We start from the raw sequence: 16,603 nt of genomic DNA, 5'->3' as shown, positions 1-16,603 counted from the left end.
CCTTGATTTTAACATCTTGTTTGGGAAGTGCACCAGTAGCCAGAAACTGTATGTGCACCACTATACTTTCTCCCTAGAATATTTACAACTAGACTCTTTCTACCTGCTTATCATAAGTCTTGGGAGGAGACTCTTTCTATATAACCAATAAATTGTTCCTTGAGGAAAGGGCTTGAGACAAACTTGACCCTATCACTGTTTCCTTCCTGAGCTGCTTGGATACCAGACAATTTTACAAAGTTTTGAAGCTCTGATGTTATCTTTTTATAATGACTACAGAAGCCAATTACATGTTCTGTGTAAAATGCTGCTGTTACTGCATAGATTTTTGAATTTTAATAATAGTTTGAAATCTCAGTTGAAATGGTAGCCAAAAATGCATTGGTTACAAAAGAGAACTAGGAGCAAAATACCCTCTAAAGAAACAAATGCATAAAAGTATTTCTGTTGAACACAAGACAGACTTTTTTTCCTAAAATAAAAAAGAATGTTAAAATAAAACTTACATCTATCAGAAGAAAGTACTTATTCAAAATTACTTACTTACTTACCTTTTACTCTATCTCCTTTGTGCAGATGAATTTCCCCTTCTCCTTGAGGCTGATATGGCTTTACAACAATAAAAAGTCTTCCAGGTACAGCACTATAAAGCTTGCGCTTTGGACCCTGATAATCCAAGGCAGACAGAGTATCCTTGTTGGCACTAGGACCGTAAACGGCACTGGAAATTGAAATTATATATATGTAAAAAAAGGTTATTTAAAATTATCAAACTATCTACCATCACATTGTCAGGATTAAATTAAGCAGTGAATAGCATAATCATCTTCCAGTAAGACATCTAAACCTACAGAAAAAAAAATACACGTTTTTCATCCTAAACATACGCTTTCAGTTGTTGAAAGCTTTCTGTCTGAAACATGATAAATATGCATCTGAATATGATGGCCTATAAAATAAAACAAATAACAGTAAAGTTTTTTATTTCTACAAATTGAACTTGCACATTCCAGACCCTGATGAATTTTGAAATTTATCTGCAAACCATACATTACTAGAACCACAATTTATCAGAAACACATCAATATTTACAATTTTTGTTGGGAATGGATATCTCTGTAACATTGCAATGTTAACTGAACAATTGAGACAACTGAATTATTGACTGAACAGACTGAATACTTAAGTTACTTCATACTCCACTATGGACTAAATAATCAAGTTACTTTATCACTCCAAGGCCTGCAGCTAAATGTTAGATTTGAATGTGCACATAGCAAGGTTCTTACGGCTAACATATTCTCCAAAAGATCATTATTTATTTGCGGTAATCAATAGCTCTCACAATGACTTCAGAGTTCTATGCCCAGATAAATCATAGGTCATCAAAAAACACACAATCTACTTATGGTAAATATAAATTATTGAAAATTGGTGGAAAATATATGAGATCATTATTAGAACCCCAGAAAAATGAGTGAACTGTCTAAAATAAAGCATAAGAAAGAGGGTGGAATATTATAAATATTATAAGGTGGAAAACTTATAGGATATATCACACACACAAAAAAAATCCAATACCCTGCTATTTAACTTACAAGAAAAATGCAAAAACTTGAGGTCTTACACAAAGTCTAGAAACAGAAGTTAATTGTGAGAAAGAAGAATATTCATAAAAATTTTGAAGAAAAGGAGTACCAAAAGAAGACAAGTAATTGGTGGTCAAGCATTGCAACACTCCACGTTCTTTTAAGAAGAAAGAAATGAACTCAAATTGCTATAAAGCAAATGAATTGTGAAGGCTGGTGTTTACTGTTTTTCACCCTTCTTTATTTTTTGACCAATCACCTACCAAAATAGGCGTCAGTGAGGTTCTCAATATAGGTAAAGAAGTTGTCTGGTAAAAAACAAAACAAAACAAAACAGACATACACAAAAAAAAACTCAAAACTAAAAATCATAGTGGATCCTTCTTATCAGGAACACTTTCATTTAACTGCAGTAACTTCTTCACTGCTTGAAATAGTGTCTTCCTTTACCTTGTCATGATTTTCTACTACTGTGAACAGGTGCTAGTAAAGATAAGCACTCCTTAAATGTTTAAAAGTGGTTGCAAGTCTGTCAAGGAATTTGCATCAGAAACCTCAGCTGGCCCTCACAGTTGCATAAAGCAAGACAGCAAAAGATGTTCGGTTTTCTGTTCTTTTGTTCCATTCCATTTTCCTTTTAGGTGAAGAAACAGTCATAACTGCTAACAATCCAGATTGATAAAGTATTGCTATACATCTGACTTCCACCAGTATCAAGCTGCACTTTCTGCTTAATGTGGTAGCAACCAGGTAGCAGCACTGCATTTACCTCCTATCAAAGACTGTTCATTTTCTCTCTTACTGAAAGAGGAGGGGGGACTGGTACATTTAAGCTTTGCACTGAAGGCATCTTCTCTCATGGGACAGGCTTACTAAAGGAAATCATGGCTGCAACATAGGAGTGATGACTTATTTAAAAAGATCTTCTCTCTCCCCCTATGCCCCAGGCCTGGGCTCCCAGCCCAGCACATCCAGTGCCATGAAGGAGCTGACAGATGATGTGGGGATTTCAGAATACACGCAGATGTGCTCCCCTCTCACCCAGAAAGTGGCCACCCCTGACAGCTCAGCCCTGACTGAGTCTGTGCAGGCACCTTCTTTCACTAATCATGGTGCTGGTTCCCAAGCCTCTCTCAGACCCTCACAACACCAGTTTGGTGTGGAAAGCAGCAGCCTGGTGAGAAGATAAACACCTGAGTGATGGGCTGAAATGATCACAAGGACCCCTGCAGCACCACTCTCCCTCTCTTTGCTTTCCACCAGGCACACAGCCCTCTGAAACCTCATTAACCCTCTGGTGATGCTAACCCCCTTCTGCACTCTGACCTTCTCTGTTACCCTGTCCCTTCTGCTGCTGCTGCTTCAAAATCCAATCTATGGTGATGTCAAAAAGGTCTTTGTTAGCTAAGGGGAGCAACAGCTTCATGGTGAATGTATTTTTTGCACATAATAAGCAGAGACAGTAACAATTCCCACATTTAGCTGATAGTAAGTAGGTAGTCTTACAGTTGAATAAAATCTGTGAGGAAAGTGTCATGTAAGGTGCCATTCAGGGTTGCAAAACAGGCCTGCAGCAAGAAAAAGAGCACTGCCTGCGGGAAGAGACTGTATATAAGATGGTTTTGGTTGACTTTACATTTAGAAAGTTCCAGTTCTCTTCCGAGTACTTGTGGGTGCTCTGGACATCTCTGAAACAAGTCTTGATGGTACTTATCACAGAGAGATCTTCAGCTGGACAGCTGTTTATGCACCTGCCATACTGACACATTAAAAGAAAGATCACCATTTTATTACCACAACATTTCAGGTAGGAAATTTGTTTCCACTATCATTCATGAAAGTTTTCAAAATCATGGGCTCCCAGAAAGGGAAGAGGAATGTGGCTAAATAAAGCCAGAGCAAATAAACATTACTCAAATACTTATTCAATTTTTTTTTTTTTTTTTTTTTATCATTTTACCCTCCCTGAAAGAACTGTTTATACTCTAGGAATTTCTAGAAATTGTTTATACTCTAGAACTGTTTATAGAACAGTTCTGTTCTAGAACTGTTTATACTCTAGGAATTTCTAGGAAAATCTAGGAAGTGTGTTATCCCAGGGATATTGATGTAAAGGTACTTTAAATCCCTTCCAGCCAAAGCTGTCGTCAAGTACAAGGTAAATCCCCCCACTTTGGTGGCATCAGCACTGCTCAGTAGAACATGAGGGCACTCATTCTGCAAAATACATCTTGCAAAAACCTCCTCACCTAAGTGAAGCTTCATTATGGACAACATGTTTTTAAGCTGATTTGGTTCTCTGTGAGGTGCCATCCATATTATTACCAAATGAGTTTTTGACATTATTGTAACATATAGCACAGTAACAGTAGCTTGCTCTACTGAATGAAACTATTGGCTTAAGATACTCAGGTCCTCTTTCTTCCAGGGATTCTTACATTTCAGACAATGTTTTTTTGGTTTTTGTTTTGTTTCTTACAAAGCACCACATTTCCACTCTCAAGCAGTATTGTTACCAGCACAAATAATTATTGTCAGTTTAGGCATCTACAGCCAAAGAGAGAATAAGAACATGCAAAGTATCTTTAACGACATTATAGAATCATTAAGGTTGGAAAAGACCTCCAAGATCATCTGGTCTAACCATCCCCCTACCACCAATATCACCCACTAAACTATGTCCCTAAGCGACTCTAAGGTCCAACCCTTCCTTAAACATCCCCAGGAGACAGTGATTCCACTACCACCACCCTGGACAACCCGTTCCAATGCCTCACTACTCTTTCTGAGGAGAATGTCTCCTCATTTCCAACCTGAACCTCTCCTAGCGCAACTTGAGGCCATTCCCTCTAGTCCTATCACGAGTCATCTGCAAGAAGAGGCCGACCCCCAGCTTCCCACACCTTTCTTTCAGGTAGTTGTAGAGAGCAACAAAGTCTCCCCTGAGCCTCCTCTTCTCAAGACTGAACAACCCCAGTTCCCTCAGCCGTTCCTCACAGAACTTGTGTTCCAAGCCCTTCACCAGCTTCGTAGCCCTTCACTGGACAAAGAGAATTATGATGCAAGCAAAGATCCAGATACCTACAAATTACAAAGAGAAACAAGGATTTGCATTGATTAACAATACTCTTGCCTTTTCTGCACTGACCAATGGATGATTTTTGGTATTACGAAACAGGACAGACAAACCTGATATTTTAAATGACAATTGAATAAAACATGTTTCATCAAAACATTTAATCTCTGATTCTTTCCATCAGTACTCAGCTCTGCCTCCCTTCATTTTTCTAGCCCTGAGTTTTAACCCTTCTGGCTTATCATCCTCATTCAGCTCCATCACTTGCACACTTAACAGATGCATTTCCCACATCCTCCTTAAAGAGAAGCTGTAATTACCTGTTCACAGGACAGTGGTTTCATAAAGCTGAAGCCCTCATTTGTGATCAAAACATAGACATAATCATCTACTTTATTATATTACTTGTAATATGTACATCACTCTAATTAGTCAGGATTTGCCCTCCAGTGGGACATAGCTGCAGGATATTTGCAGAGAGTGCCTGCTAAATCACATTTATAATTTGAGAGGAAAGAAAGTAGCAAAGTCCTAGGGAATGCAAAAACCCTGCAGCAAGGATAATCATGAAAAGAGCCCCTGACACCTATCACCAACATCTCAAGAAGCTCCCTTTGCTCTCAGTCAACCTCCTGTAAAGCCCCACATTTTCCCTCCAGTTATTCCCTCTGGTTTCCTCTTTGGTTCAGAACTCTTCTGCAGAAGAGAAACAGTCCCTGATTCATCACCCATACGCAGATCCAACACAGGTTTCAGGCATGACCAATAATTTTCTCCAGGGACCAAGCATCTCAGAAATATTTTACATGGCTATTAAATATAATCATTATTTTAGCTATTAAAAGATCTCATACTGTGCAAATATGTAAAATTCACCTGATGTGCCTGTGCTGCTGCCGTTTGGCATCCTCTCCCAACCTGTTTAGGGATGGTGACCGGCTTCGGGAGGATGGAGTGTAACTCCCCACAGTTTTTACAGTTCCATTAGGATTATTCTGCATCTGTTGAAGTAGATGAGGTGAAAGGCTGCGGTGGGAAGAGGCAGAAGAGGAGGCTGACCACTCAGGGAGGTTGTTGATGTTCAGATTGTTGTCGCTGTTGGAACGAAGTAAGATACGGGGTGCTGCTAAGGTGCTTGGGGGTCTCCGCCTTCTGTTTGAGTAGGTAGGAGCCTCTCTAAAGGGCACTGTGTAAAGAAAGACATACAGAGTAATCACAGATGAGTTTACCATTTATACACGCTTACAACCCCATAAAAAGATTTAGTAACATATGGCATTGTTTTTTTTTTCAGAGACAGAAACTCTACCTTGCTTGAATATCTAATCAAATTTATTATCTTCAAAACATCATTAAAACTGAAAACAACTGGTCAATATTAACCTGTTTACTGGTTTTAATAAATAGTTGGGCAATGCCAGCAATGTGAGTGTGCAGAGCAGTCTGAACTATGGTCTAAGTAAAGGGAAACACCTAATTATCACCAAGTTTGAGGGTCATACTGTTTCATATTTACTCTGTGCCCTCATTTTCAGTCAGAAAGCCAAGGAATGTGGCTGATCAGTAGAAGTTTTGGTGCACAATCTCCAAACCTCCTTCTCCAATCAGCATCCAAACTGGGAGAATTTAGTTCTATCACAAATTCAGGCCTAACCTGAAATCTGTAGTGTTAACAGTCACCTTATCCCCATCTTCCAGGTTAAAAATCGAGGACATAGATTTTTCTCCTGGCAGAACTCTATTACACCGCTATAATCCCTTGGCATTTCTCTCTTTCTAATCTAGGCATTTCTACAGCATCTATTACTATTGTATATAGAGCATATTACCCCAGGGTAATACACTCACATCGTCACGTGCTGTGTCCCAGGGAGAACACGACTGTATCCAAAGGCTGCAATATGCTAGTTAATGAAACAGTCATAACAGAAAACAAAAGCAATAAAAACCCAATACAAACCAGAGGGCCTATCCTTTCATCGGTGTTATTAGTAGAGTGTTGCAGCCATACAAGAATTCAGACAAGCAGACACTACGTTTTCCAGATCTCCATTTCTCACCATAGTGGGACAGTTACTTGCAAATGTAACTTAAAAGGAGAATTTCCTAATAAAAAGTCATCCAACTCACGCTAGAAATGGTAGCATTTCCTACTTATTTTATAAGGCAGTAAGGAATCTGACCCTGAAAACTTACGCTTAGTCCGGTCCCCATTCATGCAAGTACTCTCATAAATTCCAGTGCAACTCATGTGGTTGCAGGATTGATCCAAAGTGCAAGTATTTACATCTGAAAAGTCCCAGTAGCATAACTAACAGACGAGAGCCAGGCATTATTCTGGAGGTCTTTACTGAGCTGTTGTAATTTTCATAAATCTTATTTCATTTGGGAAAGAAGCCCCACAGAATATCACCTACATGTCTAAAGTGCCAGCAAGTGCCATTTGTAAAGTGTCACAAATGTCTACACATTCAATGCCCTTCAAAACCACACAAAATAACAGAATTAGAATGTGTCTATCATCCTCTGCAAGTAAATAAATTCACAAAAATATGAATATACACAGGAATCAATCTGTCCTGCCTTGACAGATAGCTTTTAATTGGGAGGACACAGCAAAATTCAAGGTTCCAGAGCAAAATTGAAAGCATATTTATAACACAAAATAAAGGTGTACTTGTAAGTAAAAGAATGGTTTATATTATTTTCATCAGAATTCTTATATGGTTAATTGTGATTCTGAGAATTTTAAAATAGCATCCTTCATATTTCTAAACTTTCTCTGGTAAATAGCACAACAATGTCAGAACAACCAAACAAAAGAGAACAGTGTGCACGGGGAGGAAGGGCTTTAAATTCATTTCCATAATATGTTATTTGAAACAAAGCTGAAATAAGTAGTCTTGAAAAGCTGCTAAAGGGGATAAAGCTTACTAGTCCAATATTTTGGGCTAGAAACTGGCAGAAACTGTATAATTTTGTGGATATTCCGAGTCTTTCATATTTTTGTAGGGTTTCAAAGCAGCAAAGTCTGTCTCTGGAAGTACCTTAGTGCTTCAAATGCCATGGTGAAAGCCACAATTAGTACTAAAGAAAACACACAGCGCTTATTTCTAAAATTAACATACACAGATCCTCTGATCAACATATATGACATAGATGTGTTGTTTGTACGTTTCTGGATTTCCAACAATAAGAATATGGCTCTGGAAATGATTTCATTGAAGACAAGAATCTTTCCCAGGAACAATAAAGTAGAACAGCTACTGTCATAATTTCCTTACAGGAGAAATCACACAAAACCAGAGAATGCACAGCAGATACCGGGCTGCTATCTGAAACAGTAGCCTTGTTCCCTTCAGGTCACCAAAGTTTATCTTAGACTTCAGTAAAAATGAGCTCTGACCCTTAGACTGGAATTTTTCACCACTTAAAACTGATAATATTCAGAGCAGGCTGACAAGCCTTTAAGCCACAGATCTATGAAACTAAAAATTGTCCACGGTTTTTGACCATTTGATGTAAGCTCTGCAGCTGGTAGGATGCATGGTGGTGGCAGCAGGAGGGCAGGGTGCTCAGGACAGGGACAGGACAGCAGGGAGCTGCTGAGCACCTCCGTGCCAGAAGGTTTGAGAAAGCACAGGACAGTGCATTCACTCCTAATGGAAAACAGTGTGTGTTTTGTACGTATACACGCTCTCCAGGTATCACATTAAATTAGTTCTTTTTCCATTACACATCTGAAAGGGATTTTACATTTGGGAGTTAGTTTTTGATTTGCTATTAATGCTCTGTTCTTAAGGATAGAACTACAAGCAAAATCAGCCCTTACTACAGAAAATAAACAGGAAAGGGGACAACTAATTACACCAATTGACGTGTGTCTAACAAATCTTTTATAGAAAGAGTTAAAAATAAGCATTTCCATGCCTAAAATGATTAATATTCCACCCAACTGTTTCTTTTCCCCAGCAATCTGCAAACTGTAAGTGGGTGGATATTTTTTTAGCTCCTCTTATAGTCATTATTTATATTATTTGCACAATAAAAAATAACTACAACACAAAATGATGGAATGCAAATGTCCATGCTTTAAGCCCTGTTGGACACCGTCACTCCCTAATATCTCACTATGTTCACAACTGTAAGAATAACTGTTGCAAAACTTGTTTGGGAAAAACAGTTGATATAAAATGACATGAAAACGACTGAACTAATTTCATGCCCCTAAACTTTAAAATTATCATCTCTAAAAGCATGCCTGAAAGCATCATTTAATTCTTTCTCCAGCTCTCAGCATTCTTCTATTCCTGGTATTTCATACATCTGAAGGGGTAATTCAGCAGCAGCCACTGACAAATATTAACTCAGGAAATGCCTTATGTGTCTTCAAATGATTTTCTTAGGGAACAAAACATTTCTATAACTACTTCAGAGAAAACCTTAAATGAATAAAGTCACATCCAGCCTTCATAAGCAGTTGCCTAAATGGATTGTCTAGCATAAAATAATTTTGAAAACGAAACTGCAGGAACTGATTAATTATAGAGTCACTAAGCCGATCATATTAAATGTACACAAGAAAACACCAGTCTGAAACATCAAAGTGTTCTGCTTGCATCGCTTACCTTCTTTCTTTGTGAAGGCATTTAACAAAGACTTCATTTTCCCTTTTACTTTAGCAGCAATCCCCTCATTATATAACCTTTGCTGGGAAGAAAGAGGAAAAAAAAAAAAAAAGGAAAAAAAAAAAAAGCTACCCAATTTCTATGTGTTCGGGCTGCCTGCACCCTGACATGAGCAGCAGGTTTCTGGGCACTGTGTAATTGCCAGCATAGCCGGGCACGCAGCGCCCGGCGCGCTGGTGACAAAGCCCACCCCACATCCTGTCTGTCAGCTGGGAGCCAACTGTGCATAGACTGGAGCCGCTCACACACACACACACACACACACACAAAAAAAAAAAAAAAAAAAAAAGAAGGAAAAAAGAAAAAAAACACCCTGCTATCTCTCTCAGCATTAGTCATGTGAATGGCACCGCCACAGCCTTGCCGGCGAAGCCCTGCTCCTACTGGCGCTGCCTTCCTGCACCCCACACGCCGGGTGCAGGAGGTGGGGGACGAAATTTGTGTTGGAGAGGGGCAGGGGGAAGGATGCGTGGACACAGGGGCTTCGCAGCCACATGCTATGGGCTGTGCTGCCAGTGAGGGGAAAGCCTTGGCAGAGCTGAGAGCGGCTTCACAAGTGCATCAGCTTGTAAACTTGTGCGGCTGACTCGTGGTGCTCGGAGGCACCCTTTTGCTTTTGATGCTTTTTGCTTGCTTAGTGCGATGCTCAAAAGAGCCAATTTGAGGAAAAGCGTGAATCAAACCAGAACTCAGCAAGCCTCCTGCAAGGACAACAGTAAGACCATAGACAAAACTGACACTATGCAGAGTAACTGGAGCTGGCCTATATTCCAGCCTGAAACAGATGGGTACCAGCACCAACAATTTTCCATTCCCCTTCATTGCAGCAATTGCACCAAAATAAAAAAGAATTTCTTCCTGCACAGGGTAAAAATAATAAAAATTGACTGATCTGTTCCTCTAAATTTCATGCAAACGCCACAAAATAAATAAGGACATTGCATTTGCAGTTTTTAAAGTGCTAATTCTGCAACACATTCTGCAGGGAGCTATGGCAGCCGTGCAAGCACGCTCGCAGAGGTAGAGCAAATCACTGAGAGGCAGGAAGGAAGCAGGGGGCGGCGCTAGCAATCACACAAAATTTCAGCATAACTAGTTACACCTACGGAAAAAAGATTCTGGAGAACAGGAAGTTCACTGTTTAAAAAATGAGTAACCCAAAGTAAAAACCTGTCCTCAAATAGAATGAGCTATACAGCAGTTAATAAATATTTATTCTATCTCAGACACCTCTGCTGGCTGCTAATACTTCTATTTGAAAATTTGGTCTTTTTCTAACTGAGAAAACTCCTTTAAGAAAGACAGAAAATAAATGACTTAGATGGATTTAACCTCCATATGCACAGTGATGCCATATTTAACAGCAAACTGAAAAGAATTAGTAAGCATAAATAAATTATTTAGTTTAAACTTCATTTAACATTTCAGTGTTTACACATCTCTTAATTTCTAATGAAAAGAATATTTCTCTAAATCAACATAATTTTATATTTTATTTCAATTTATTTTTAAAAGAACCTGTGTTTATCAGGTAGTAATTTTATGAGTGGAAATGTTGGACACTAAATATAAATATAAAGTTAAACACCTGTATTTGACAAGATTTATTTATTTTTTTTCTTAAAAAAGATGCAAAGCTTTCTAGAAAGTAGCTTTGAACTGGTATTCACAAACCTATAAATACGTGCATATGGTAGCTCCCCAAAAGAATTGACATTGTTTCTGCTCCACCAGGACAACCGTGCCACTAATATGAATTATTACCCTTTCCAGTATCTCCATTCAATCCCTCTGATTACATTTGGAGCTATGAGTGCCAAAGAAGCTATAATGATTAGTAATATTTCACATTTCCATGGTGTTTTCTAACTAAACTTAGTTAACAGTATGTGAGGGCTGCTGAAGTCTGCACAAAAAAAAAAAAAAAAAAAAAAATCAGATTCTTGTAGTTTCAACAGCCAGATGGAAACTGGCAGAAATGAGTTTTATGATGGCAGCCCATTAAATGCTTAGGAAAGACTGAAATCTTACTTTGTGTTTACTGATGGGGCTGAGAGCACTGTTCTGAGTACTACTGTAATGCTCACAGGGCAGAGATTTCCTAGGGTGTGCATCTTAAACCAGTTTAACCCCGTGCAGGGAAATGCCCTTCATTGACTGCGTGGAGCACAGATTGATCCCCATACACAGAGAATTACCTGTCGTGTCCCCAGGGAAAGAACATAATTCCTGCCTCCATATGTTCAGTCCTGTGCATTGATATCCAGAACATCAGTCGCAGAAAACCATACAGACCAACATTAACTCCCTATGGAGAGATGGGATCCCAGCGGTGCTCACGTTGCTCCATGCAGAAAGCCCTGGGCATTTCACTGCCAAGGTGCTGCTGGCATAGAACCTGGGAGCCTGATCCTCAAACTGCATCCTTCTCCACATGGGTGTCAGTGTTACAAACTATTGCTATCCTAAGTACCTAATTGTAACAGTTAAGCTAGGAAAGCGTTAACTCGGTTGTGTTCATTCATGGCTGTTCATATATAGTAAAACAAAAACAGGCAGGCAACTGTAGTCAATCAAACTAAATCCCAGGGGGTATTTTTATTAGATTCTTGCTGGAGCTCCAGCATTTCATCATCTAGAGATTTCTAATCAGTGTTATAAAAACATAAAAAATATTAAAGTCACTTGAAATTATTGAGTTTCATGGAAATTGTGGGAACTCTTTCCTATCTGCCCCATCAGATATATCACCTGATGAACGATCATTTTATTCCATTTAACCATGTTTCTTTTTCCCATCACAGGAAATATAATTTCTTCCTACATGGCAGAGACTACTGCAATAAACACTATTATACAATTGGAAAATATGACAATCAAGGAAATCAGTGAACTATTTGCAGCTGCATTTTCTTTTTTTCTGATTTTCAGTAATAGCTTATTAGAATTTACTTGTTTTAACTGAAGTCTGAAGAACTGAACTGTGGCATGGGGAAGTTACAAAAGAAATTATTCCAGCAACTTCCACCTTTTCCAAAAAGATTTTGCTGCCTTATGATAGTAGTCTTGGTACTTACAAATGAAGATGCCTTACAAATACAAGTGATGTAAGCCCTAATAAAATTTATTCCCCCACTTCTTCTGCAGGTGCTCAGGAAGACGTCTGCGGCCTCTACATGGGGATGCCTCTGCAAAGAAAAGGCCACCTTATGCAGAAATCAAAACATGGGTTCCAAGGTTAACTTTGATTGCCATTTTTTGTATGTTTGTAACATCAGGTTCACAGTTTTTTATATGTGTTTTAGTCCATAACTTCCAATGCAAAATAGTGACTTACACATTTCCACATTTTTCTGGGATTTACTTTTAGGCAATTAAATGTCATTAGGAAAAGTTAAAACATGATTTGTTTGATCGAATCTACATTCTTGCTTAATCTTCCCACTATCACACCAAGAGCAATTGCTTCTCAGATGATAGCAGAACACAGTTAAAATTATTGTGCTTTATTCTTTTTGGATTATTTTTTTTTTGAGTTCTTACCAGAAAAAATCCTTTCAACTTGTATACACATCTAGCCTTTTGTTAAAAATACAGTTCTTCACACGTATAAATAAGTTTCTCTCCGCTATAAAACAGGCGTCCCTTATGCTTAAACACCAAGTGGAGAGTTAGACAAGAACAGCCAGATTCAAATATAGACTGTAAAGTACAAAAAGATTCAAATATAAACTGCAAAGTACAAGAAAAAAAAAAAAAAAGCTAGGTTGATACTGTTTCTAGATTACTTGCTTATCCCACAAAGCTATAGGGTGGACAGGAGTACAGGCAGTGGTGACAGACTCAGAAGGAATCCATCTCAGAGGAACAACTAAAACTCTTTTATTAAACAAAGTTGTTTTATTTTTCGCAAAAAGTTTGAGTTTGCTCAGGATATAGCAGCAAAGCCAGCCCTGAGAAAAATGTCTGAGCTCACACAAATGTTGCTTGTATAGCCCAGCCTTAGCTAACCTAACCTTATTTCTCTGTCACCACCATTAGCATCTTCTTGCCACCCAGCAGCGCTGCTTAGCAGCCTTCAGGCAGACAGTCCAAGTCTGAAGGGTAGAATGGGGGCAGGAGACTGTGTAGGAAAGGACAGCAGAGGGATGGATTGGGAACAGATGGCAAGAGTTATCAATTAGAAGAAGAAAGAAAAACAGAATATAGCAGTGAAAATTACACAGCCATGTGCCAGACTTCCCTTCCATCACCTGGCATTTACATTACATTGCTGTCCCCAAACTTTGCTCTGTTTGACAAGGGCCAACCTCACTCTGCTCTCACGAGGAACCAAGCACATTCGTGGAACTACATTAAAAATCAAGAAGCATGTGGAAAGATTTTCAAATATCCAGCAAAATTCACAGCTGTGCACAAGGCTTGACTCTAGAGGCAAGACCATGCAGTAGAGTGAACTGGCTGCTGGGGTCTTCAGTCCTGCAGAAAACACTTCATGCAAGTCCTGCTATTGAAAGAATTTTAATTACTAAGCATGTGAGGTGCACGTGTTTGTGGGTACATTTCAAAGGAATTTCAAAGCTGATGAATATACAGTTGCCACACTCAGATGAGCTTAAAATCATGGGAAATGAAAATCAATCCCTCTTTCTTACCATACTCACATGATTATCAATAAGCCTTCAGTAAGATTCCCTGGGATTACAGCAGTAATGCAGGAATAACATTAAAGAGCTGCATGCTTCCACAGAAGGCAGGCGTGTTCACTGTAAAGCTTTAGTTTCAGATGCTTACACAACATCAAGAATATATTTAGATCATATAAAAATTGCTAAATACTGCTTAAAACTTGTAATGTGTCAGAGCAAATGTCTGAAATCTCTTTGATAGGTTAGAAGGTAATGGGTTCAGAAATTTTTATCCAAAAGAGCTTGAAAATCATGGGATTTTACTTTAATTTTTTTTTTTTAATTGCGAAGCTCAAGCAGCAATATCTGCAAATTTTTGAAGCTCTGACTGCAGGGATACAGGTACACGCACCAGAATTCACCTTAGAAGTGAAATAAAACCTCTGTCCCAAAGGATAAGAGGCTGCTTTGTAGCCCAGAGTTGTGTGAAAATTTCTGGGTCAGGATGCAGAAAGACACAGAACAATGGAGGGTTAAAAGGTGGGTAAATTAAATGCTGCTATTCCACAGGAAAGTCTGGAAGTGGGAAGGAAACAATGGCCAGTAATGAGGGAAATGTCTTGCAAGTAGTAGCTTAAAGAGAGAGCGAAGTAAAGGCAAAAAGAGAAATCTACAATAGCTGAAGCAGAATTTGAAAACGATTTAAATCTATCAGCAATGTCAAAGAAAGCAACATATTTGAATAAAGTATGTATGGCTCACTTTCTATTTTATCATGTACAGCCCTATATAGAAAAGGCACTGACCTAAATAAAAACCTGTATTTTACATAGTTCTGTTTCTGCAAGATGTTTTCCTCAATCCTGAGGTGCAGAGTGGAGAGGCCAGCTCTGAGCTGCCAGGTGACAAGAGTTTCTAAAGGCTTTATCCTCTCAGAGTATTCACAGCTCCCCATTTCTTTTACACGTTTGGGTTGAAAGGAACATCAAATCTTGCTCAGAATAACACAAATAACTGCAACAAATATTTGTATCCATCTTCCAGAAATGTATACACCCATATAAGAAATAAAGTTTTCTCTGCTCTTTGCAAAGACCTTTCCACTGTAATATGCCTAAAGGAAAAAAAAAATCTTAAAAAGTAAATAGTTCTTGTAAATACTTTCAAAAAAAGCAGTGGGTGATTTAGGGTAGATGAAACAGGAAACTACTTGGTTTAACTGATTAGGTTACTTTTTGCTGGCATTTCTTTAAATATGGACTGTCCTGACTTCAAAGTGGTTGTTTTCAGCAGCAAGTAGAACTCACCCAGAGTTACTCACTTCTACAGAGCAGCAGACTATCAGTAACCAGCTACCTAGGTACGTTGTTGAAGCAAGAGATCAACAGCCTGTAGGGCATCTGGACAGAAAGATCGATTTAGCTCAGATTATTCAAGCTGCATTATTTTACCTCCAACAATAAGACAGAAAATATAAATCAAATACAATTATAACCCATCACAAATTCTTGTGCTCTTTAAACAAGTTGGTGAAAGGAGGGTGCAATTTTCTCTACTAATACACTGGGAAATCTAGTCCTGATGCAGCACCACTTAGAAGCATTGAATTACACCACAAAGTTCATTCTTTGCATTATGAACACATTCTATAATGGCTGATACACATGGGCCTCGGAAGCCGTACACAGATTTGTGGGCTCTGGTCTCATGTTGCAGAGGAGAACAAAGACAAATGAATCTGCACAAGATGCTTAGAAAAACAAATGGACCAATATTGGATAGCATGCTGCTTCTGTGTTCTGGTGTTGTACAGAAAACAATCTAATTTTGCCTTTGTGCAACTTTCCTCCTACCAAAAGCTCTCAACAAATTCCTTAAATCATTATGCTGTTCCAGGCTTTATTCAGTGATTTGATTTCACTGCTTTAATCTAAGTGTGAACCTCTTTAGTAAATAGTGGGACAAAGCATCTGTGCTTCCAAAAGTGTTGGTGGATCATGTCAGTTTTATTTAGAATAACACCATTTTCATAACTGAAAAGTGTATATTGCTCTCAATGGAGAAAAAAAAAAAAAAAAACAATCACAGAAGTTATAAAATATTTAACTAGCCAAAGCGGTCAAATAGTGTGCCACTGTTACATGCATTGTCCTTGTACAATTAATACAGACAACTGTAATTACTTGGGCAGGGTGGATTGAGTAAACGTATTTGTACTATTTTGTGTCAGTCAGTTGGGTCTGATTCTCCAGGCTTCCTACCTTTTGGCACTATTCCTCCAGCACATCAGATATGAAATGCATCCACTCTGCTCTGACAACATTTTACAGTATCTTTGCATAAGTCTAAATGATAACACAAGGTGCATAACGATGGAGAATTAGCCTGCAATGAATTCTAGCTTGATAGCCCATCACTGGCTCAAGCATTTCTTAGACATACAGTTATTCCCAATTTACTGCAGGGCACACGACAGAAAAAAAAAACAAGCCATGACATTAAAGTTCATGCATGACTGTGAGCTAGCCCAAGGCAGGAATTATAAGAAAACACCAAAGAAATAAAATCCACAATATCCTCTTGTAGCTGTAGCTCATCCCTCTTCTTAAATCTTGGTGTCCT

The 16,603-nt window shown here is 38.6% G+C and overlaps 1 protein-coding gene across 5 annotated transcripts in view; it reads right to left on the bottom strand.

Moving 5' to 3' along the window:
* The window catches only part of SHANK2 (SH3 and multiple ankyrin repeat domains 2), a 347,164-nt gene that overhangs the window by 213,455 nt on the left and 117,106 nt on the right, over window positions 1–16,603 (bottom strand). For 3 of the 5 annotated variants that reach the window (XM_035326921.1, XM_035326922.1, XM_035326923.1), the window contains 2 exons: window positions 5,542–5,851; window positions 552–721 (listed from right to left, as the gene is read on the bottom strand). In XM_035326921.1, coding sequence (XP_035182812.1) covers window positions 552–721; window positions 5,542–5,851 — 480 coding nt within the window. Of the gene's footprint in view, window positions 1–551; window positions 722–5,541; window positions 5,852–9,293; window positions 9,540–16,603 lie in introns of those variants that run through there. The other 2 variants (XM_035326924.1, XM_035326926.1) reach the window with 1 other exon arrangement.

The sequence above is a fragment of the Oxyura jamaicensis genome, chromosome 5 (assembly GCF_011077185.1).
Source record: "Oxyura jamaicensis isolate SHBP4307 breed ruddy duck chromosome 5, BPBGC_Ojam_1.0, whole genome shotgun sequence".
NCBI classification, from domain to species: Eukaryota; Metazoa; Chordata; class Aves; order Anseriformes; family Anatidae; genus Oxyura; species Oxyura jamaicensis.
The sequence above is the reverse complement of the archived record's forward strand: the minus strand, read 5'-3'. Positions and strand labels throughout refer to the sequence as shown.